Source organism: Pempheris klunzingeri, chromosome 4, assembly GCF_042242105.1.
Source record: "Pempheris klunzingeri isolate RE-2024b chromosome 4, fPemKlu1.hap1, whole genome shotgun sequence".
Classification (NCBI taxonomy): Eukaryota; Metazoa; Chordata; class Actinopteri; order Acropomatiformes; family Pempheridae; genus Pempheris; species Pempheris klunzingeri.
In genome coordinates this window covers 6,636,588-6,660,814 of record NC_092015.1, presented here as the reverse complement: position 1 = coordinate 6,660,814, position 24,227 = coordinate 6,636,588, and the positions used below count along the sequence as shown (strand labels likewise).

Sequence of the window (24,227 nt, the reverse complement as noted above, 5' to 3'; positions counted from 1 at the left end):
GGTGGGCGGAGAGGAGGAGGCTGAGCAGCTTCACTCATCCTTCATCTCAAGCACCACAGCACCTTCTCCTCCTTTTTTAAAACAGAGGGAAGACAAAGGGGCTCAGACATGTATTGGAGTGGCGCAGTGTAGATTTTACTTTTTCCAAAGCGTGGTGTCTCTTTCCCTCTGGCACTTAAACTGACACTGACTGTCGACCTGCACCTGGCTATGTCCGTCCTGAAGTGGAGCAAGCACAGCAAGCGCTCCTCTGACTCGATCTATGACATGCTTCATCTGGTGAGATTCCTTCCTTGTATACCTTTTCTTTACCTAACTAGCTCTTACGAGCGGTTGTGGTCTTATTCCAGTGAGTGTAAAACACCTTTCCAGTGCAGCGTTTGTTCCACACCTCCTCTTGGCTGCTTCAGACAGGCATCAGGAGGCTGTGAGTCACCGGGTGTCGCAGAGTTGCCCCATAATCACCGGAGTGCTCCACGGGATGCCAAAATTGAACAATGCATGCAGGAGCCGAGATCTGACCCCAGACGACTTGGACTTAACATGACTTTGACAAACTACCCTGACCGTTGTCGCAGTGGCTCTCTGGCCGACTGTAGAGTTTTTCTATCTTGGCACCTCGATCTGTGATCTCAGGCTTATCTCAGTTTCAGAGGCCAGACATGCACATGCAGTCTTCTCTCAACTACATCATCAGTGCTTTCAGGCTTTGAAACTGTTTTTAATCTATATTTCATTCGCTCAGGGAGATGTTCATCTCTGGCATGTCAGTTTTACCCATGACAGCCTCTCTTATCTACATATTGTTCTTTTCATGTGATATTGAGTGCTTTGAGGGCCCCCCTCTTCCCTCCAACCCTGTCTCTGTTCTCTCTCTTCTCTCTGTCATGTCATGACTCTCCATGCACCCAAAGCTGCCATGGTGTTAATTAGCCTGGATTGTGATTGTGAAGAGAAATGACTGGACTTTGACTGTCTTATTAGGCTCAGTACAGCTGGTTGTGCTCAGCTGACAAATAGGGCAGGAACATTTTTTTTTATTTACAGATTTTATTTTTCTTTGTATTATATTATTACAACTTTTTATGAAAATTTGAATGCATGCTGCTGCTGCTGAGCGCATGTTTTGTTTTTTTGAATTTCTTTGCTGTCATCCTGCACTTGAACTTCCATCTGGGTTGAATATATAATATTTCATCACATATGTATGTTTGGGGGAAATAAACCTTAGTCAGGTAACTTTTTAAAACCACTCTATATTCAAAAGATTTTGTAAATGATGGTTATCACATGTTGTTTACTCTAACATTTGTCAAAGAAGATCGGAGCTGACAAAATGCCTATTGCAGCAGTCTTTTCATTAAAGATTTAGCAAAAATAGCACCTGTGCATTGGTATCAATTCCATTTGCAACATTGAATTTACAGGCATCATAATTCATCTGTTGATTAGGGAGCTGCCTGATTATTTTGGGAACATTGTAAAGAGGAATGAACGGCTGTCGTGCCTCACATATCGATGTGTCTGTCTGATTAGATAACAATGCTGATAACCATAGTCATTTGCAAAGATGTTTGAGGAGATCAGTGACTCTCATTGGATGTTCTTCATTCGCAGTGTTCTTTGTTCTGTACATATTTTGCTTTTATATATTTTAATACATTTAAGCAATGACAGAAAAAAATATGGTTGTTTTTAACCATCATCTACTCATTGTTGTAAATCTTGAAAATATATTGCATTTCAGTTAAATGAAAGATGGCATTTTGTATATATGCATTTTATTCTTATTTGGAAAAGCACAAAGTTGTTTTGATGCCCTCAGATGTGTAGACGGTTGAAAGACGAGCACCACCTTAATTAAGATTATTTTTATCTGGTAATGATAATGTTTCATCTCCTACAGATGAGAGACTATATTATTATTTCCCAGAGCAGCTCGTAGGTGTGATGGGGTAAACTGCCTCTGGCCTATAAAGATCCTTATATTATCAACCAGAGATCTTTCAGCTCCCTGTTATGCCCTCAGTGGTGTCCTATACCACCAATACCTGCTAGCGGTTCCTGTTTGCCCCCTGCAACTTTCTCAGTTAATCTTTATCATCTACTTTAATATAATAGCCCTTAAATTGTTTGATCTATTACATTCTTTGGTCATAAAATGAAATAGAGGTTTGATGGGCAGGAGTGGAGTTCTCTTTGCTCTTTCAGTTTTGTCTTTGTGTTGATGTAAAATGCCAGAATCACATTTTTGTTATGGCTGGTGAGGCTGATGCCTGTTGCGAACAGTGTAACCGTATTAGTTCAGCCATGTAGGCTGTTGTTGAGTGGGGTCTATTTTTGTCCAAAATGATAGTCTAATGCACATCAAGGCTGGTCTCCACGGCAACCAATACTGTATGTGGACAGACAGTGTTTTGTGTATATTTTGATTCTATGAAAGAGATGGTGTAATGATTCACCACCAATCCGTCAGTAGGAAGAAAACACAAGGGAAAAGAGGAATATGAGTGAAAGAGGGAGGCGGAGAGTCATTGTTATGACAGCCTGAAAATAGACCAAATTAGTGCAAATGATTTTTTTTTTAGAGCTGCCTCTGCCTCTTTCCAGGCTCAGTCTCTGCACAGTCATGAATCTGTGCACATCAGTAGGTGGAAAGTAACACCTGCATGTTAATATCTGAGGTGCTGCTTCTGTGCTGATTGATCGATATTTGGATTTTACTTCCATTACCTTCACGTTGGAGTTACATAATTTATCATATCACACTTTTTTTCTTTCCCTCCTTCAATTTTCAGAGCACTGAGCAAGTCGCTGCTTTCTGCCGCAGTCTCCATGACATGAATCCCTCGGAGTGTGTGTCCTCTTCGCCTAGCCCGGAGTCGCCTTTTCCACCTCCTGCAACTCTCCGACAGCTCTCCGATGCCGACAAGCTTCGCAAAGTCATTTGTGAACTTGTGGAGACCGAACGCACCTATGTCAAAGTCAGTATCCCTCATCTTACTTGTAAGGGCCAGATGGTCTTTGTGAGTGTGCATGTATTCCTCCTGTCCATCGATCTGCGTTTCTGTCTGCCTCAGGTTGTGTTAGCCCTACACATTACCTATTCCACATGACCAATCCATATTTATCTCTGTGTCCCAGGAGATATGAAGGGGACACAGCTGTGCCCTTGCCTGGATATTGCCTAATCTTTTTCTGCCGTGTATAAATGTGGCTCAGTGGAGTAACTGGGTTAGAGAGGGTATATAATGGGATAATGTCAATGCTGTCTACTCATTACAGGGGGCACATATACATACTTATTATAGAAATGACACTTAAGGTTCTACAATAACCCACCTATCATGCACAAACGGGATCTTCTGATTTTGGTGGCTATTTGTCCTATATACCCACAGTCAGATGGACATTTGAATGCATTTTCTCTGTCCGTTTGCAGTAGTGGGACATGGCAGTTTGTTTTCTAATGTGCAAGGACTTAAACTTTGCTGCAAGAACGGTTAATCACACATCCGACAAAGTTGAGCGTGAGTTTGCTGTTTGTGTAAGACTGTCGGCTACATCATACTCGTGTTGGTTGGTTTCAGCTTGACTGCTGTTGCTGAAGAAGTTTATATATGCAGGTGTGGCATGTGATTTTCAAAATGAATCCTTTTAGATGTTTTCAACATTTTTAGGCCCCTCTTCTTTAAAGGATATTTTAGTATTTTGAAGAGATTTTATGAGGTACTTCTACATAGTGGGTTAGGGTGGGTGGCAGATGCTAAGCAACATGTATCATTGTGGATGGGGTCAGTAAAAAAGGATTTTAGCCAACCAAGAAAGGCTTACCTAAAAAAAGTCATCTTCACTTTAAGTGTACACTGTATTTACACTGCTTACTATTCGCTGTCAGATTGCCCGTTTGATAGGAAACAGAAGCTGTTCTTACTCTTCACTTGCTTCAAAGCCACCAGACTATCAGCAAAAATGGTAATTTTCCATCACAGACCATGGAGTTGCTGGTCTACCACTGCCTTGATCAATAGACTAACTTGTTAGTTTGGATTTAAATCAACCGTGTAAATCACCAAAGTCAGACAACAGCACTAACTAACTCTAACAACTCCAATCTACTGGAAGTAATACAGCAACTATAGATAAGTACATGCAGGGTCATGCAGACCCACTTAAAAAAAATCTGAACTATCCCTTTAAGACCAAATTTTTGAAAGTTAATGAGGTTGATTGAGTTGATTATTAGATTAAGAATGGGAAAGATGAGAAATATGTAAATTACAGAGCAATATTTTTGCTAGGCCAGCCATCCTTTAGAGAGGTTAGATGTCCCATTGCCGAAACTACTAATTAATCTCCTAGGCTTTCTACAGTTCAGCTCAGGTAACTTTTGCCATAGTCATTTTATTTAATTGGGTTTCCCTTTAAAGGACATACAGAGACATCCACCAGCTCCTGTCTTTGATCTTGGAGAGGCTCTCAGACTGTCCCTGCACCTTAATCACTGTTTTGTTGTGATGAATTTTTAAGCTTTATGTAAAACTGTTTGTTTTTTTTCATGTCTGTATTTCTCATAATGACATGGGGAAACTCTGTCTCAAACATTATTTACTCTTGTCTTGCAGGATCTCAATTGCCTCATTGGGAGATATTTAACCCCACTGCAGAAAGAGACCTTCCTCACCCAGGATGAGGTATGTAAAATGTTCCCTGTGAGCCTTTGAGGGGTAGTTGGCTTTTAAATGCCAACACTGTTGAAATGTTCGAAGAAAAGTGGGTTACATAATCATGTGGAGAGTTGCTGTGTACAAGGATAAGAGGTGTGGATAATGAGAAGGACATACGAGATGTTTCACATACACTTGCAATAATGAAGTTCATTTGGTTGTATTAGGCTCTTCCATCCTCTATCCGCAGCAAGGGACTAGTATTGGATGCACCACACAAGGAGAGAAATATTACAGAATTCTGTGAAATAAGGAGAACCTATTTTGGCTTTGCTCAAATGCCTTTTTCTTCCAGCTGGATGTACTGTTTGGAAACTTGCCGGAAATGGTGGAGTTCCAAGTTGAGTTTCTCAAAACCCTGGAAGACGGGACCAGACTGGTTCCAGATCTAGAGAAGCTGGAAAGAGTGGATCAGTTTAAGGTACACTCTCTTCATGTGAAACAGAAGAGTTTATGGGTGTTTTTAAATGCTTGTTGCTGGTCATATTTTGGTTTATAACCACTGGTTGTGTAACTTCTCTTCCCTTTTTCACAGAAAATCCTCTTCTCCCTGGGAGGCTCTTTCCTGTACTATGCAGACCGCTTTAAAATCTACAGTGCTTTCTGCGCCAGCCACACTAAAGTCCCTAAGGTCCTCGTAAAGGGTGAGTAAATGTCCTCTTGGGTCAACATTCCTCTTTGGCTCAAAGGAGAGGATGTATTTATCCATCAACCAACTGCCATATCCTGCAAGGCGCTGTAAATCTGTTCTGCAGAGTTGTCAGCCAGACAGTTGTCCATTTGACCTCTGCATACTTTCAAGCCGGTGGCTCCCAGGCCTAGGAAGCCCTGCAACGTTGTATGATATATAATGAGCAGTGTTGAACAGTCTGTTCTCTTGCTAGTACACCCACTCCCTTTAACACTTGAGAGGATGTCTTTGTTTGCTGCATTTACATTCAGTGCGTCAACTAGTTATTGGGTTTGGTGAGGTGTTATTTGGATGAAGCTGTTCCTTCCCACTCATTGCAACCTGCTCTTAGATAAAAATGACTCGTCTGTATAAAAAGCACTAAAAAGTTTAGTCCCTTTTACTTGGTTGTAGGTAATTTCTAATGCAAGACAAAGTAAAACATAAACACTAACTGGGTCTGAGTTTGCACAAGATCAACCTGTGTATTATCAGCCAACTGAGGCCAGTTTCAAATAAACAGCTTTATTACTGTGAATTACAGACCACGAACAAAGATTCGAGTTATCCACTAAATAGTAGAACAATCTCAGCATGCAAATCAATCAATTGTGGAAAGGACAACTGAAAAAAGAACTAATAAATTGTCTGGAAGTGTTTCAATAAATGTGTTTTGTCAATCCAGCCAAAACAGATCCTGATTTTAAGGCTTTCCTGGATGAGCGCAACCCCAAGCAGCAGCATTCCTCCACCTTGGAATCATACCTGATCAAACCCATCCAAAGGGTGTTGAAGTATCCTCTTCTGCTGAAGGAGTTGTACTCGCTCACAGACCCAGACAGTGAGGAGCACTACCACCTGGATGGTAAGATTCGGTCACAAGGCTAACGGTTATTGCGGAATCGTGACCACATACATCCATGCGTGTTCTCACCTGTCAAAATGATTTCATAATCTCAAAGTTGTTTTCTGCTCGTCTGCAGTTGCCATGAAAGCCATGAACAAGGTTGCCAGCCACATCAACGAGATGCAGAAGATTCACGAGGAGTTTGGAGCAGTGTTTGATCAGCTAATAACTGAGCAGAGTGGTGAAAAGAAAGAGGTAGATCAGACAAAAGCAGCTTGGCTCTACTGTTGAACTGTAAATGGTACATGTGGAGTGACTATTGATATTTGGTTACTTTTGCCAGGTTGCTGATCTGTCCATGGGTGACCTGCTACTCCACACCAGTGTGACTTGGATCAACCCTCCTGCCTCCCTGGGAAAATGGAAGAAAGAGCCCCAGATGGCAACATTTGGTGTGTTAGGAATGAGTTTCCTCCATAATTGTGATGTGTTTATTTTCCTCCCGTATAAAGATTACTGTTCCCTCCAAAATAACCACACATTTGGATTTGACAAGTCACCTGAAGCTCAGTGATAACTGATGTGTTTTTCCTCATTGTTTTCTAGTGTTCAAAACAGCCGTGGTCTTTGTGTGCAAGGATGGATCCAAGCAGAAAAAGAAAATGGTATGTCTTCACACAAGCAAGATGCAATCAGCAACACCAAAGCCCATTTAAAGTATAACCTATTTTGTTACAGCATTGTAAATTCACTTTGCGCATGTGCCCGTTTCAGAATCAGCCCAGTGGGTCAACTGTGAAATGAGCTGCGTCCAGATTTACTGTTTTACAAAGTTTCACAGAATAGAAAATTAACCAAATGCCTCTGTTTGAATGTCCGTAGGGTGGCTCCCATCGAGTCTCTGTATCTTCAGAAGAAAAAGACCCTTTCCGATTCCGTCACATGATCCCAACTGATGCCCTTCAAGTCAGATCTTTGGCCAATGCAGGTAGATTGCAGCAATGTACAGTGATGAGTTGAAATACTGACTTTTCTAAATCCAAAAAAGATTAGTTTAGAAAACTCTGGCCTGTACAGAAGATCACAAGTGTTGATTTTCTTCCTCAGATGGTGAGGGCTCTGCTGTGTGTGAAATTGTCCACACAAAGTCTGAGTCTGAAGGAAGACCAGAGAGGACATTTCAGCTGTGCTGTAGGTGAGGATCTCTTCAAATGGATGCTGAATTCCACCGCAGATTGAGGCTTGCACTAATACAGTCCTGTCTGCCACTATCTACAGAATGACACGCTGATAACATGCCCTTGTATCTCCCACAGCTCTCCAGAGAGTAGAAAAGACTTCCTGAAGACAGTTCATTCCATCTTGAGAGAAAAACACCGCCGGCAGCTCCTAAAAACAGAGAGTTTACCTCTCAACCAGCAGTATGTGCCCTTTGGAGGAAAGCGCCTCTGTGCCCTGAAGGGAGCCCGTCCAGCCATAAATAGAGCAGGTAAATGCCAGTCTGTGGCTGTATTCACCGTACAGCTCCAAGCGTCCCAATTCGGAATTTGTTCCTTCTTACCTGACACAAATAGGAAGCTTTGGTATAGTGTGAACAAAAAGTTTTGGCTCTGAGCTTTATGGCTTCAACCATATTATATTTAAATAATATGGCGGGGGGGGTACTTGTACTTGTACTTGTACTTGTACTTTTGTTTGAATGCAAACAGCATTGTAATTTTTGGAAAAGGCAACATAACAGACTGCCTCACAGTCAGTTTTGGCACAATTAGGAAAATATTATTTGAAGTTGAATTTCATTTCACACTTTGTTTTATGATCTGTAACTGTTGTGTAACAGTTTTCAAAATGGCTATTTTTGTATTTTTCAAGTAGGATATTGTAATACTCAGCCCTGTCCAAACATGCTGGACTGTGCTGTACGCTAGTGCTGCATGTTAATTAACAGACCACATAATTTCATGTAGACCTCAAAATGTGAAGAATGCCGATTATTAATGTTGTTACCAACATCTAAAGTGACGTCCTGAAAGTTTTTGATCTCCTGTTCTTGTTTGCAGCATCTGCCCCAACCAGAACCCTTGGCAGAAGGAAGTTGGTGCGCAACCGTTTCACCATAGACACAGACATTGTTTTTGATGGCGAGCCCGAACAGGATGTTGCTTCACCACAGGAGCCCGAGTGTAATCGGCTGCAGCAGAGTGACGAACCAGATCACCAGCAGCAGTCTGTGTTATCGGGTGACACAGACCGCTGGGTGGAAGAACAGTTTGACCTAGAAGAATATGAGGACCCAGAAGAGGTGAAGGAGACAGACATCCTTAGTGATGACGACGAGTTCTGCCAGACGCCTAGAGTGCCATCCGCTGAGGCCGACCTGGCGGCGCCTGTCATGGCTTTGTCCTTGGATAGTGAGGAAACTGAGGAAAGCGAGAGCCTCAAGTCCCCAGCGGTCAGTGAGACACCTGATGATGTGAAGCCGTCCACCACGGAGAAGCAGAGCACCACGATTGATGACGCAGAGAATCGAAAGCAGCCAGAGAATAATGCGATTTGGTTACGAAGGGAGCAATCGTAAGAAAGCTAAAGAGGACAGACGGCGAGTGTCTCAGACGGCTTTACATGAGCTCCATAAAGATCAGTCATCAGTCTTCAACAATGCATGGGCATTGACGTATATCGCACAGCTAGTAGAAGATATATCCTTCCTTACCTTACTTTTGCTGAATGCTTTTTGTATAGGTAAGATCGTCAGTGGAGCAATACAGGAATCCAGAACGAGGGAGCTTCATCCCAAATCAAATGCTGTTACATAGAAGTCAAGTGTAAGCTTTGAGAGATGAACTAATGGTACAATCATGGAATCTAATCAGTTGCTTTGATTGGCATGGTTTGCACATTTGGGCAGCATTCTATAGTCCTGCCTGCTGTTGCCAAATTTGGGTATTGTGAGAACATTAATATTTGTTTTGTCTGTGTGACTCAGAGATATTATCCTAGTTAAGGGCTGTATATTTATTTGTCCTTACAGAAATAGAATAAACAATTGCAAAGGACAGTCTTGTCTTGCATAGTTTACTGTACTTGTACATTTTCACATGGATATAAACTGACATGTTTTGAGAACAGGTTTCCTGGTTGTGTATAATATGATTTTGATTTCTTGTTTTACAAACATAAAGCTATCTTTTTAGCCTGGAAAATATTTTGGTTCTATTGTTACATTGAAAAGCGGAATTATGTAATAGTCCCTATGTCACAGAGGCTGGGGGATTTTAATTTGTTTTAACTTAACATAATCCTGTTTTACTTGAAGTTGCTGTTTCATGTTTTTGTTTACTGTGAAACAATTTTCTTGTATTACCTTTTTGCTCTTCAGTATTGCCATTTAAAGAACGCTCATGTTACATTTCATTCCTAACACTTTGTGTGCACACTCTATTGTAGAGAATTTGCACATCTGCTATTTTGAAAAAGGTCTTGTGTGTTCAAGAAGATTGTTCACTGGAAATGGATTAGAAAGCAATGTTTATTTATTCATATATAAATTAATTTGTTAGCAAGAACCATGTGTAACCATTTTTTCACAAAGAAAGTCCAAATTTGCTCAAGCAATCAAGGGGAAAGGTTTGCGGTATGCCTGAACAGTGAAAGAAGTCATACTTGTAAACAACTCATTGTGCTACTAAGACTGCATTTTTATTACTGTGTGTATATAGAAAAATGTATTGATATCATAATAAATACAGTTGTTTCCTACTTATAATTCAAAGCACCTCTGTAGTGATTCATTTGCTCTTGTTTTACTTATGTCCAACTCGTGCCCTGCAGCTCGGCACACATCGTCCCTGTAAGACAATTTTGCTGTGTGAGAAACACAAATGCCCAATGTGCTCAGACGCACCTGAGAGCGACAGAACTAAGAAGCTAATCAATGCTCTCCTGCCTCAAAGCAACACACAAAGACAGACTGCAACTCCAGAATGAAAGGGAAAAACTAAACCTTCAGCAAAGAGCTAAACCTTCAGAAGACATTAAGAGCTACTTTTGTGTGTTTGCAAGCCTCCGCTGACAAGGTGTCTGATGGTGGAGGAGCTGAATCCCCACTGTTACGAAAAAGAGTCTGTAGTCAATTGTAGGTTCTTGTGATGTCTGCAGCGAAGGATTAAAGTGAACTCATTGAGCTAAACAAGAAAATGAAGCGCAGGCTTTTTTTAAAAAAAAAAAACTGGTGTAATCTGTCAGCAGTTCAGTACATGAATAGACAAAAAAAAGCACCATACGATACATAAAGCCTGCAATTAAAAGGAAAAAAATGGCCTAGCTCGTGGAGCTCTTTCATTGTTGCTCCCACTCTGATTATTCCTGAGGATGTTTTTTGTGTTAAGCAGTCACTGTATCTCCTTAGGTGTCTTTCAGAGTTTGTGAGGGTCTGCTTGTATTTTCCTCTTTTACCAAGGCTTGTTTTCCTTGTGTGTTTGGGAAATTTCGAGAGATGAAATACAGGTGCATCCATCACAAACACTTTAGAATAATAGGGATGGAGAACTGTGTAGAAACACATGATGCCTATCACAGAAAAACTGCATTAGCAGAGAGGCCACAAGCAAACCCTCATCTGGCAGAGACGTGGGATTTGTTCCACAATTTTACAAAAATGAGCTTAAATCAAGACCCCTGACAATTTCAACAAGAACCACACATAATGAGCTTGACCAAGCTGGTATTTACTGGTGGGCTATTGTATCTTAAAGTGCTTCTTTTATATTATTCACCCTTTATTTATTTATTTCTTTTTTGAATGGCAAAGGATAATTGAGCAGTTGAAGAAAGATACCGTGCTCCCACAGATGGTTCATGTGCATTTTTGGGGATAAAAATCTTCACTTCAGTGTTAATGTCAAGTATGTATGAAATGAACTAAGAAAATTATCTCTTAAAATAGTGGTTTATGCACCTTAAGAGATGAGTAAGTTCACAGGCAGTAGAATAGACAAGCCAGTTCTCTATCTACAGAATGCTAACTTCAGTAATGAAAGACATGTTGGAAAATGTAGAGCTGAGCCTGAGAAACCACGTCCAAGATGTCCTATGTATAGAGGATTTACCCCCTTATTCAATTTAGGTGAAAACATGGCCTTTCTCTGCTGCCACCCTCAGTCCAAACTTTCCATTTTTTAAAAGCTGACATTGAGTAGCATGCTGTCCATGTCCTAGGCACTAAAATCTATGGCTCTCACAGCCCTATCTCCTCCTTTTTGTCTCCGAGCTCAGTGGACATCCTGTCACCCTGGCTCATTCCCCTTCACCAACCCCTCCCTCACTCTTGTCAATCACCACCCCCACTACAAAAGCTTCCTCAGATAAAGGTAAAAGATCACTTTGGACTTCATTGTGCTGTAGATCTGCAGCAATAGTATCTGCAGCAGTGCTGAGTGACAGAGTGCTGAGATAAGATTGGGATTGGGGTCGGATTGACATTGCTTCGAAAGGACAGACTCATATCTTAGCCTTGATAAAATGGCACAAGCTTGATTTATTTTATTTTTTTATTATATTCGTCAAATTTCTCAATCTAAAATCTAAAAATGAACACTGAATTAGACTTGACGGTAGGAAGGGGAAGGAAATGGGAATGATATGTAGTTAATTTATTTGAATGTATTTGCTAAATGTTGTGGATTTTACTGTGGCCTAGGAATGTGTAGTCACATTTACATACAGCAGGTGGCACACATGATCTGTAGATGATTACTCCTTGTGCCACCACACCAATTTGCACCTTAATGTGCACTCAGTCAAATCAATATGTATCATGTTCTATATAAAATCCAAAAGTCCAATCACAGAGGTCAAGGATCTAAAGAAATTACATCACATCACACTTGAGATGCATCTCAGTTCATCACTTCAGGCTTCTCTGTATCCACAAGTCTGTTTACATTTAAAACAGCTGAGCATGTGAGGACAGTATCACTCAGCTAACCTGTTCAACAGGTTTTTCGGTTTCTGTTCCTATTTCGTGACCTCCCTGCTACATCTCTAGCTCCATCTCTCGCTCTCTCTCTTCCCTTTTCTCAGAAACAGGGAGACCAACAGGGTGTTTCTGTTCCTTGACCAAATAAAGATTGAATAAAGGAGTGGCCATTGTTTTGAAACACTTCCTCCTTATCTGAAACTAGATCATCTACCTGGTCATGTTTAAAGAATTTTTAGTTGTAGTTACAGCATTTTAAATTGTCATTGTCATGCCAAATGTCTGTACACTAATTGTTTTTTAATAAAAAAGGTCAGTTGAAATGAAAATCCTCTACAAGCAGAAGGGATTTTTTGTACTTAGATGTGGAACACTGTGTCAATTCTCCCTAGTTACTTAATAGAGTTAATGAGCCTCGCTTTGAAGCCATGTAGACGTTTACAGAGTTACCATAAACTCCCCTCTTGAAAACAAACATTACATTACAAAAGGTTGACTTCAACACACAGAAGCTGTAGCATCGTGTTGCTTCAATGCCTATAGCACAAAGATAGAAAGAAGTAGTCCACCATAAAACCGCAGCTATTCTGGAGAGATGGTGTGTTGATGTGAGGAAATAGAACTATGGCTAATCCTGACGAGCTGACCCACATCAAGATACCACCTTTGCATTGAAAACAATCGGTGAGTGTGTGTGTTGCCTTTTAGGGTGACCACACATCCAATTGTACCCGAAACAATGCTACATTTCAGTCCAGGGTTGCAGACTGATTTTGAAAATGAAAAAAACACAAATCAAATTTCAGTAGTCTGACTTAATGTCCTTTATTTCAAAACAGGTTTACTCGCAGAGCCTTTTAACCATTATGAAAACAGCTGAATTAAATGCCAAATCACACGAACCTGCTCACTCTAAAGGGTAAATTAGATACAGTGTGGAAATGCACTAAAGTAAAATCTCCAAAATGGTCACACACCAATTCTCCAAAGCTCTGAGCTTTTTGATTGAGCTGGTCATGCAAAACAAGCAATGATGACATATGTGCAACACCTGTTGAAATGAAAGAGTCTTTTTTTTTTTTTTTTTAGTTGCACCTGAAACACTTGTAGGGATAAAAATCAAGTCAACGCAAACCAGTAGGATGACATTACAGGCATGGTGATATTATCACCATTAGAACAGATCGGCTGGCCAGTCTTTTCATTAGACGACAAAACGAGAGACGAGACTGCGCTTCCTTCTGAACCATGAGAGCAAAGTTCGAGGTCTTAGCCCTGGTCTTGGGCTTCGTCGGCCTGCTTGGCACCATAACTGTCACTGCACTACCCATGTGGAGGGTCTCCGCATTCATTGGTGCCAATCTCATCGTCATGGAGGAACTCTGGGAGGGCTTGTGGATGAACTGCTACAGACAGGCTAACATAAAGATGCAGTGCAAGGCGTATGACTCGATGCTAATTCTCCCATCGGAGCTGCAGGCAGCCAGGGGGCTCATGTGTGTCTCCATAGCCCTGGTTGTCATCTCCCTCGGCGTCACAGGATGTGGGACCCAGAAGACCAACTGTTGTGGTGACAATATGAAGAGTAAGAACATAACCCTGGCCTTAGGAGGTAGTTTGTATCTGCTTTCCTTTTTGACCACAGTCATCCCTGTCAGCTGGGTGGGCCACAGGGTCATCAGCAAGTTCTACAACCCAACAGTGGTGGATTCTCAGAAACGGGAGCTGGGGGCGGCCCTCTTCATTGGCTGGATCACTTCTGGTATTCTGCTGATCACTGGGATCCTCTTTTTGTTCCGCTACTGCAAACGCAGATCAAAGGAGGAGGGACACTACACTGACCAGTATATTATGTCTGGATCTAAAAAAGAGGAGAGCGTGCACCTAGAGAGGACACCATCCAGTTTTTATAAGCATCAAGAATATGTGTAAAGAAATGTACTGTACTGCCTGGAGTGTGAAAACTCCACTTAATGTGCATTTTACCATTTTAAGATGCTGCCTGAGGAGGGTCACAAGATGATCACAAGAGTGTGCACATTCTGTATAACTGTTGTTTTCACTAACCATGTACACGTTTTGATCATTGTGATTATTTAAATGACTAATATACTTTGTGTTCTTATTGCACTATAAATGCGTTTGTCTGCCTAAATCGTTCAGAGTTAAACCCAAGTATTTGAGTGATATTTAATGCACCATTTGTACCTGGATATGCTTATTAAATAATAAAAATCAGGACAATACAGTAACAATACAATTTGATTTTGAAATTCTGTACTAACTTTCTCTTTTCATTGTACTTTTATACGAGTTTGTCAACTGTCATTGGTCACTTTTAAATGCTTTTAAATTTGTTAACATCTCATGGCCAAGTAGTCAAATCAACCTAGTCAACAGTTGATTAAATAAAAGGTCTGATCTTGAGTTTTCTAAGTGAGTGCATTTTTTCCTAGTGTATAACATAATGCTTCTCACAGCAACATGAAATCCAAACTTTTAACCACCCACAGCTGTCATTCCTGATACCAGTTCTACTGCTCGGTTGTTTTTCTTGCATTAAAAGCTAAATGCATCTGAATAGTAAAAACTCAGTCAGTGCACAGGCAGGTTATGTAGAAATAAACACAATATATCTAAGAGGGCAGAGAGACTCCAGTGTGGCAGTGACAAGGTGAGAACTGCTGGCAAACGAACAATACTGTGTTGAAACCAATCCTACTCAAGTTTCTATGCTCAACACCTTTTTATCAGCTCACTTTACATATAAAGGAGGAGACAGTTTGATATCTGTGATCATCCTATCAGCTTTCAGCTTGACTTACACACTTCAGTAGAGCCACCACCAACATAAATGTGTGTACATAGTAAAGGCACTGGTTAGTTTCTTGCTTCACATAATACTGTATATACAAACTAATTGTTTTAATTTTATTCCAATTTTTTTCAGAGAGTAGAAAGGCCATGTGTTTGGATATTGTTTTTCGCTCCCAGTATTTTTATGTATTCTGTTTGCTGTCTAAATTATGTTCTTTACTTTGACAAAAACATACACTACTCACAAAAAGTTAGGGATATTCGGCTTTCAGGTGAAATTTCAGGAGGAACCTAAAATGCATTCTAACCTTTCCAGGTGAACTTAATGTGACCTTCTCTAAACCTTTGAATGCACATGTCCAACTGTTCAGTGTCTCAGTACTTTTTGCACAAGTTGCTTTTCTCTAACAAGGTGATTAACAGCAAAATTCACAACAGGTTTGATCCATGAATCGACCAATACATTTCCTGCTTCAGTTAGAATTGGTATTTAAACAGTCCTCCTCATCCTGCTGTTCACATTCTGACATCATGAGACCAAGACGACACCTAACAACTGATCAGCAGCACCTCAACACTGGAGGCTTCAAACAGGAAGTCCTCAGACGGAGGTGTTCACTGAGCTTAGAGGGTCACAGAGTGTCATCAGGAGGTTGTAACAGTGATACAGAGACTGGAAGAGTCACAGAAAGGAGAGGAGTGGACGTCCTTTGGCCACATCCCAATTTATGGAGACACTGAAAATTTTTTGTTGTGGTATACCTACCACTGTTGTTAGCTTTTCTTTCAATAAATTGTTTAAGATGAAGAAACTACCATTGCATGCTTCTACTTAAATGCCCTACTTTCATGATATAATATCACTGTCGCATTAACTTTTTCCATTTCCCATAAATTTCACCTGAAAGTCGAATATCCCTAACTTTTTGTTAGTAGTGTATATTGTTTTGTGTAGTAACAAAAAAATGTGTTGAAATGTCTCCTGGCTAAACTTCAAAAGAGAGGAAACATACTTTGATCAACTGTAACAGTGATACAGTGATTTAATTTGTTTTTGATGAAGTACTGTTGATGATGTTAGTAGTAGCAGGTACATTTGCATTCAAAAACAAGGGACGCTCTTTGGTGTGTCGCCCTTTATCTCAATGTGAAGCAGTTCAACCAGTAAGGTTGCATTGCATTGTTAGCATTTTTTTTGTGGGTGTATAAGTTCCTTGACTTCCTCTTCTCCTCAGATTTGTTTCTTGAGCTGTGAGAGTGTGGCCAAGGATCCATCTTTGGCTCTCTGTGACAGCCATAATGGCCTCTTACACTGCTTACAGTGGCTACAGCAAGCCACCTCAATCTTACGTAGGCTCTTACTACGATGAAAAGCAGGCCAAGGCCTATGCAGATTATCAAGACTCTATATATGAGGAAAAAAAGAGAATTGAGAAAAAAGACCGCCGGGACGCCATCTGCTGTGAGGTAGTGGCCCTCATCATCGGTTTCATTGGACTAATCGGAGTGGCAGCTGTGACGGGCCTGCCAATGTGGAAGGTAACAGCTTTCATCGAGGAGAACATAATTGTCATGGAGACCCGCTGGGAGGGTTTGTGGATGAACTGCTACAGACAAGCCAACATCAGGATGCAGTGTAAGGTGTACGACTCCCTGCTGTTCCTGCCCCCGGATCTCCAGGCTGCTAGGGGTCTGATGTGCAGCTCCGTGGCCCTGACTACCTTCGCCCTCATCGTTGCAGCAGTGGGGATGAAATGTACCAAAGTGGTGGACCATCGGGCTCGCACCAAGCATATTGTTCTTGTGGCTGGAGGCTGTCTGTTCCTCATGGGCTGTATCACTACACTAATCCCTGTGTCCTGGACCGGCCATGTCATCATCAGGGATTTCTACAATCCTTTGCTGATCGATGCCCAGCGCAGGGAGCTTGGGGAGGCTCTTTACATTGGCTGGGTGACCTCAGCTTTGCTTTTCACTGCCGGAGTGATCCTGTTGTGCCGTCACGCTCCCCGCACCCAGGATCCAGATGAGAGGATTGTATACAACCCTGCGGGGAATATCTACCAACCTGCATACACATATCAACCGTACACGTACCAGCCAGCATACAGCTACCAGCCTCCCTACTCTGCACCCCCGCCGGGATCTGTAGCATACACACCAAGTCAATACTAGAGAAAGATATCAAAGACAATTTTGGACTCTTTTTTTTTTTTTTATTCACCAAGATTTGGTGCATTTGAATGATGAAAATCAGTTGACTCGTGACCAAAGGCTTGACAACCTTTAGCCTGGAAATGGCCAAATTTTCATTATTTTCTTAAAGAGGGCCAAATGTATTGCAGAGATTGAAACTCATTATGAAACTGTGTTTTGATCATGACAAACTGTCATGTTTTACTGGATGCGTATGCTTTATATACTCTAACCTCTATCAGTCATTCAGATAGAGTACTTTTAACCTGTACAATACAATAGTTAGTAGATGATATCACTGTCTTTACAGCCTCTGCTGACATGCTCTTTGAGAACAAATTAAGCACTAGGCCTTTTTCAGATAATGTACCTCCAGATGATTTGTATTCACTGTTGAACTTTTGCTGTAAATGTATATACATTTTCAAAATGATGGCCTATGAGTTCAATTGTGGTTTCCAATAAAGGGATAAAAAAGAAAGAATTTTGTTTTCTTCTCTTGCCTAATTATGACAGGCAAAACAAGAAATAAGTATTGCTTAAATGATGGCACTTCCTGCTAAAAAGCTCTTGGGTTTAACCTGGGATTCAAAAAAACCCTACTGAGGCTGCTCCTGTTTATTGGTGTGTTAATGGCAAGTTGTTATGTTGTCTCCATTGTTGTCAGTGGAGATGTGCCTAAACTGGTAAAACCAGACTGTTCACACAGTTCCACCCACAGCGATTTCATTTCAGCCAGACCGGAACTGCAACTGCCGGCTTTATCCTGAGCACAGACCGACACCAGAGACGCAGACAAGAAATCCAATACTGACAGTGACATATAGGAGCACAAGTATTACCCCCATCCCATGACACATGCACACACACAGACTGATGCAAACAGGTTTCTATCTGAATGTTCCTTTTTCTGATATTTTAAGGGACTCGACAATGGTGTGTGATGTTGAGCTCAAAAAGGCTAAATTAAGCCCCAGAGCTTATTGATTTGTATGATATCTGTGACTATAACTGGTAATACATTAAGATGGGGTATTTTTTATGTGCACATAGCTAGAAACAAAATAGCTGACTTTAAAAATCCCCCCCTTGTTAATAAACACCCTTTGTTAAGTGTGATCTGAGAATGTAAATCGAGACTTCTGAACAAACAAAGTAGCAGCTAACAGCAGCTCCTGGAGTAGGTGAACAAAGAAAAAATGACCAGGGGGATTCTGTTTCCTAGCAATGAGTCGCAATTCCCACCCCTCCCATTCTGGTGTCCTATCCTCAGGGAGGAGGCTGTACAGGTGAATATCAACCTGCTCCTCCTCCTCCACTGGGATGCAAAGCCACTCCATAGAGGGAATCTACTGCTTCCTATAACGCTTGCACGGTGTCCACACAGTTTCATAGGCATGAGCTTGGATGAATAACAAGAGGACAGGATGGCCAACTCAGCGCTGGAGTTAGTGGGTCTGATACTGACCCTGATTGGACTGATTGGGACAGCAGCGAGCACTGGGATGCCTATGTGGCGAGTCACAGCCTTCATTGGGGAGAACATCATTGTGTTTGAGACCCGTTATGAGGGTCTGTGGATGAATTGCTTTCGGCAGGCCGACATCAGAATGCAATGCAAGGTGTACGACTCTCTCCTGGCCCTGAGCCCTGACCTACAGGCTGCACGGGGGCTCATGTGCTGCGCTCTGGCACTGGGTGGCCTCGGCCTGCTAATCAGTTTGGTGGGGCTGCAGTGCACATCATGCATCGAAAACAACGATCGAGCAAAGCGACTGGTCCTCATCTTCGCAGGAAGCATGATCATAATGGCTTGCATCTGCGTCCTTATCCCTGTGTCCTGGACAGGACACGTCATTATCAGGGACTTCTACAACCCCTTGTTGATCGACGCCCAGCGCAGGGAGCTCGGAGAGGCTCTCTACATTGGCTGGGTGGCCTCTGCTTTCTTGTTCATCGGAGGATGCATGTTTGTTTGTTGCAATCTGCAGTCTGAGGACAAAAGTTCAGAAAGGTACATGTACTCAAGGACCTCTGACTACATGGCCTATCCCCCACAGCCTCTACAGCCTCTGCAGCCACTGCAGCCTCAACAGCTGATACTACTTCCCCAACCACAACCCCAGCTTCAGCCAGTGCTCTCAAGACATCCATCAACCAACTACAGCTACCACTCCAGGTACCCCTCTGTACGCAGCGGGGTGGCCTATCTCTGAACACTTAAACTGACTGAGATAAGGATGATCACAGGTATGGTCACCATATGCAAGAGGATTTATTTTTAATACGAGTTTGCTTGTCAGTGCAACTTATAATGCATTTCAAATGTCAAAAGACGTATTTCAGGCAAAAGAAAACACATGTCAATTGTATATTTACTGTGAATGCATATGGACCAGACTCATATGGAGACTCGTATGTTAAAGAGCACTAGTAACAGATGTATTTGATAATTGTAACTTTGCCCATGTAAGCCAAAATATGTTTTGCATTACCTTTATGTGTGTTGTGTAATCAAAATTTATACTGATGCTTAATCTTTACTTACTTTTTGTATTGGGTTACCAATTTTGTATGCATGTGCTATATATACCAATTTATATAACTTTTAACCAGTGGGCAACGTGACACGAGTACATGTGTACATTCACTGTTAAAATGCTATTTGTTGTTACTGGCACGTATGTAGTTATACATGCAGTTAATACTGCAGATATTTCAACTGATTTTCCATTCAACTTTCAACATTATCTGTGACTGAGCTGTGTATTCAATTTTTAATCCACCACCCCGTCAACCAAACACATGCATAAACAATGTTTCTGAGAATCAAACACCTACCTACACATAGTGCTCGTGTTTTTAACTAGTATTAGACACAGGATCCACAAAGGCAAAAGGGGCAGGTGCTTAGGACTGTGAATGCTATATTGGTACCTGATTGTGTGAGAATTTCACAGGCAATGGTGTCTGAAACTCAGAATATTTTGTGCGTGTCTATTCAATCATAACAATTGTGAATTTTTGTTTAAGTTTGGTATGATGCCCTGGAGCTCTTTGAAACTAATTAAACTGAACAAATGGCTGAGTAAACATGAGATGCAGGTTTAAGACTGCTTGTGAAAGGCGTGGACAAAAGGGAAACATAAACAGGCAGCTTAGTGTTTGTGAAGAAGCCAGATGACCTGACAGCATGATCATGTGATCAGAATTTGCAAGTCACTTTGAATCGAGTCTCAGAGAGCTTCAGACCATGACTAGTTCATTCCCAGGTTATTCCCAGTTCCATGTTTGTATATCAAGTCAAATAAATTAGCTCTTGAAATATTCGGTATGCTCATTTCACCTTCAATGACTTTAAAAGCAAGCTGCAATTAAACATCTGTAGAATCTCAATTCCTAACACACTGTTATATATTCAATTCTATTTTCAAAAATGAAAAAGAAAAACCACAGTATGTGTGGACATTTCATGGCTGTCTCATGCTGAAAGATACTTGGTAATGTAATGATTATCTTGTCTTTCTCTATTGTTGCTTAAGGTTACACCAAAATGTTGATTATTTCTGATTTATATATTTTCTGGACCCCCAGAGTTATAAAATTATGGGACATTTTAACTTGTGAAAAACAATATTTCTGGTACTCAACAATCAGCAACGTTCCCTCTCTGCTCTATCAAATTGAAAGTCATCGATGCTCTCCTGTGGACAACAGAAGTACTGCAAAGGTTTAAATGCTGCATTGTGCATTTGTTTGCTTCACATATTATTATGGAGAATAAAAACATGGCAAGTGATGAAAAATGTCTGAAGTTGTGAGCTGTTTCTGGTACATCTTGTTGGTGTTTGCTGCTGGCAAAGTTGATGTCACAGCTAAACCACTATAGCCAGAGGAACCATAAACACAAAATAAACAGAGCTCCTCTTTACCCCCATTGCTGTGAGCCAACCAGGCGACAGCAAAGCATATTTCCCACAACATACCCCTTCTTACAGCATATGAACTGCTTCAGATGAGAAGCTCCTCGCTGCCTTGGACACAACTCAGACTTAGATTTCGAGATGTTGTACTAAAGCGTCAGCATTTGTTCTCAACGTGAGCTAACCAGATTTTTGACTTTGGACACAGCTGAACTCTTCAACACAGCGCAATGGTTCAAGGTGTTTCAGAGATCGCTGCAGTGTGTGTCGGCCTGGTTGGGCTGATCGGGGCGGCGGCTGCTACAGGGCTGCCCATGTGGAAGGTGACAGCTTTCATTGGGGAGAACATAATTGTGATGGAAACCCGCTGGGAGGGTTTGTGGATGAACTGCTACCGACAGGCCAACATCAGGATGCAGTGTAAGGTGTACGACTCCCTGCTGTTCCTGCCCTCGGAGTTACAGGCGGCCAGGGGTCTAATGTGCTGTTCTCTGGCCTTGTCGGGCCTAGGGCTCCTCGTGGCTCTGGCTGGAATGAGGTGTACTTCCTGTTTTCAGGGTAATGTTTGGACTAAGACCATTATCCTGATGATTGCAGGAGGCATGCAGTTCATGGCCTGTATCTGTGTCTTTATCCCCGTGTCATGGACAGGCCATGTCATCATTAGGGATTTTTACAATCCTTTGCTAATTGATGCCCAAAGGAGGGAGCTAGGCGAGGCTCTCTACATTGGTTGGGTGACCGGCGCCTTCCTTTTCGCCTCAGCCATGCTGTTCGTCTGCCGCCGCATGCCCTCAGACAAAGGCTCGTTCGATGTCTACCACCCAGCCAACTTTCTCAATTACAAGCCAACACCCAACAAGCCTATGCTGACAAGGTATCATCCCATCTCGACTGTCTCCAGCCTTAGATCTACTGCACACCAGCCTTTTCTGCCAAACAACGACACTGTTGGACGACAACTTGGAACACCACTGCAAAACATCCCTCAAGTAATGACAAATGATGGAGCCCTAATCAATCACCCTGTTGTCTATAACCCTGGTCTGCCTGAAAATGCGTCATTGTTATATCAAGCTAGTATGGCTCACCATTCCTCTATGCGGAGTTCTAACCATGTTGGAAGCTTGTATACGCCAGGCAACTCCTTGTACGTAAGCCAAAATGCCACGCCATATTCACTGACTTATACCGGCAATCCCACTGCGTCCTACCAGTCCAGTTTTCATCCGGTTCCACACATGCCTGTTTTCATAGGATATAAAGAATCAAGAATTCACCCAGAGTCTACCAGTGGGAGCAGTGCTGGTGTATACATATGAAGAGGAATCATGAGTGGGCTTTTTGTAGCTGCTTGAACTGTACAGACCCAAAGCACTATGATTATATATACTATCATCACAAGTTAATTGAAACTGTGGCACATCAATGGCAAGATGAAGGTAAATCATTCTTTTCTCCACTTTTAGTAGTTTACTACATTCACATACACTACTATTAATACATTTTTTATAATTTGTGCAAAACAGGGGGTGATTTGACCAGGTTGAACATAATGACTGTTGTTGTTAGTGTAAATAAAGGTCACAGTATGCTTTTTCCATGAAGCCCTGGTATGGGCTTACTTTCCCAAAATAGAGCTTTATAAGAAATCATCTGTTTGGAACAGTATGACCTTATGCTTTGTATCTTTGTAACCATCTGTTCATTACTGTTTTAAATTTGTTGTGGTTATCACTGCATGTGCTTGAGTACATTTTGTTTTTTAATGTCTTCTACTATCAATATTTCTTTGTTACCACTCAAATAGGAGCCATGCAGTGCTTAAGTATTTATTCAAACAACCTACTTATAGTTATTTGTTACAGTTTGTAATAGCCATGATCATTAAAAAGAAATTTTGTAAGACAAATGGTTTGTAATTGGCAAATTCAGTTTGGACAATTCAGCAGTTTATTCACCAACTTTGGCTCTGTGTGGAATTTTTATGTTTCTCTGGAGGTGCACAAATTTTCCAAAGACATTTATGCTGGTCAGGCACACTGAGAGTCTGGAGCAGCCTTATGAACTAGTCTGGCAACCTGTTAAGAATGTTTCTTTTCATACTGCCAGTGTTTGGTGCTTGGACAAACTATGCCTGTTACAGTACAGAAATAAACAACAAATAAGTATCTCAGGCAATAAGTAATGCCTGAGATATAATATGTTAAAAATATAAATAAAATGTCACTAAACACCTTGTGGTAGCAGTAAAGTTGTCATTTTAATGCCCATTCTTGGTGTGACAAATCTATTTCCATCTAACTATACATTAATGTAAAAAAGTGGGACAACCTGGATGGGCCTGCACAGAGGCACACGTAAGAACTACTGAACTAGGGTTGAAAATATAAACCAGCTTTGGATCAACAACAGCAAATACTTCATGTGTTGTGACATTGCTTGACAAAAGCACCCAAACACTGTGGAGGACTGAAACAATCTCGTCATCAGTGACCACTAGATGACGCCAGAGGATGTGATCCTGGAGGCAGTACCATATTACACACACACACACAAACACACACACACACACACACACACACACTGCAGGTGTCAGAGGAATAATGCCCTCTGCCCACTGAATTTCATTAGCTGAATCTTTAAGTGGAACAAAGTGGATAAATTAAAAACAAGCAAACCTGGTTTAAGCTACAGGCCACATGGCTGAATTATAGACATGGTGGAGTGACATTTTATCATATTACGCTCTTATGTTCTCAATATGGATTTTCAAAAACGTATTTAAAAAACTTGTTATTTTACTAAAATATGAGTCTCTGGTATCAAAACAAGCTGGCTATATTCTGGAGAGGACTTGTTTACCCAGATTTAAAATTTTCATCTCCACAAGAGACTTAAAATTGCACAACACCTTTTGATAAAATATTTTCTCCCAGAAAAATGCTAATCGAGGAGAGTCCTGTTGTCAATTTGTAAATCAAGAAATTACTTTCAACTATCAGTCGCTAATTTTGCTAATTTCTGGAGCACCCTGGATGCTGCTCCCTTGCTCGGGAAGAAGTGGTTT

The 24,227-nt window shown here is 41.3% G+C and overlaps 5 protein-coding genes across 5 annotated transcripts in view; all 5 read left to right on the top strand.

Moving 5' to 3' along the window:
• LOC139200120 (rho guanine nucleotide exchange factor TIAM1-like) overlaps nucleotides 1–10,010 on the top strand; it is a 44,392-nt gene extending 34,382 nt beyond the window's left edge. The window contains exons 16-27 of the mRNA XM_070829353.1: nucleotides 2,799–2,984; nucleotides 4,626–4,694; nucleotides 5,023–5,148; nucleotides 5,263–5,371; nucleotides 6,083–6,262; nucleotides 6,381–6,499; nucleotides 6,588–6,696; nucleotides 6,851–6,909; nucleotides 7,127–7,232; nucleotides 7,352–7,439; nucleotides 7,561–7,733; nucleotides 8,305–10,010. Of these exons, the coding sequence (XP_070685454.1) occupies nucleotides 2,799–2,984; nucleotides 4,626–4,694; nucleotides 5,023–5,148; nucleotides 5,263–5,371; nucleotides 6,083–6,262; nucleotides 6,381–6,499; nucleotides 6,588–6,696; nucleotides 6,851–6,909; nucleotides 7,127–7,232; nucleotides 7,352–7,439; nucleotides 7,561–7,733; nucleotides 8,305–8,822 (1,842 nt within the window). The 3' untranslated portion in view covers nucleotides 8,823–10,010. The remainder of the gene's footprint in view (nucleotides 1–2,798; nucleotides 2,985–4,625; nucleotides 4,695–5,022; nucleotides 5,149–5,262; nucleotides 5,372–6,082; nucleotides 6,263–6,380; nucleotides 6,500–6,587; nucleotides 6,697–6,850; nucleotides 6,910–7,126; nucleotides 7,233–7,351; nucleotides 7,440–7,560; nucleotides 7,734–8,304) is intronic.
• A 3,459-nt stretch (nucleotides 10,011–13,469) lies between these two features.
• On the top strand, nucleotides 13,470–14,236 carry LOC139200393 (claudin-17-like). Its single transcript, XM_070829680.1, has one exon. It carries the CDS (start codon nucleotides 13,470–13,472, stop codon nucleotides 14,151–14,153), a length of 684 nt encoding a protein of 227 aa, XP_070685781.1. The 3' UTR covers nucleotides 14,154–14,236.
• A 2,069-nt stretch (nucleotides 14,237–16,305) lies between these two features.
• LOC139199995 (claudin-8-like) lies at nucleotides 16,306–17,712 on the top strand. The gene has a single exon (XM_070829219.1). The coding sequence runs from the start codon at nucleotides 16,338–16,340 to the stop codon at nucleotides 17,211–17,213; it is 876 nt and encodes a 291-aa protein (XP_070685320.1). The 5' UTR covers nucleotides 16,306–16,337; the 3' UTR covers nucleotides 17,214–17,712.
• Nucleotides 17,713–18,443: 731 nt separating this feature from the next.
• On the top strand, nucleotides 18,444–19,636 carry cldn8.1 (claudin 8.1). The gene has a single exon (XM_070828859.1). It carries the CDS (start codon nucleotides 18,662–18,664, stop codon nucleotides 19,448–19,450), a length of 789 nt encoding a protein of 262 aa, XP_070684960.1. The 5' UTR covers nucleotides 18,444–18,661; the 3' UTR covers nucleotides 19,451–19,636.
• Nucleotides 19,637–21,387: 1,751 nt separating this feature from the next.
• Nucleotides 21,388–22,479, top strand: LOC139200261 (claudin-8-like). Its single transcript, XM_070829518.1, has one exon. The coding sequence runs from the start codon at nucleotides 21,388–21,390 to the stop codon at nucleotides 22,477–22,479; it is 1,092 nt and encodes a 363-aa protein (XP_070685619.1).
• Nucleotides 22,480–24,227: the final 1,748 nt, after the last annotated feature.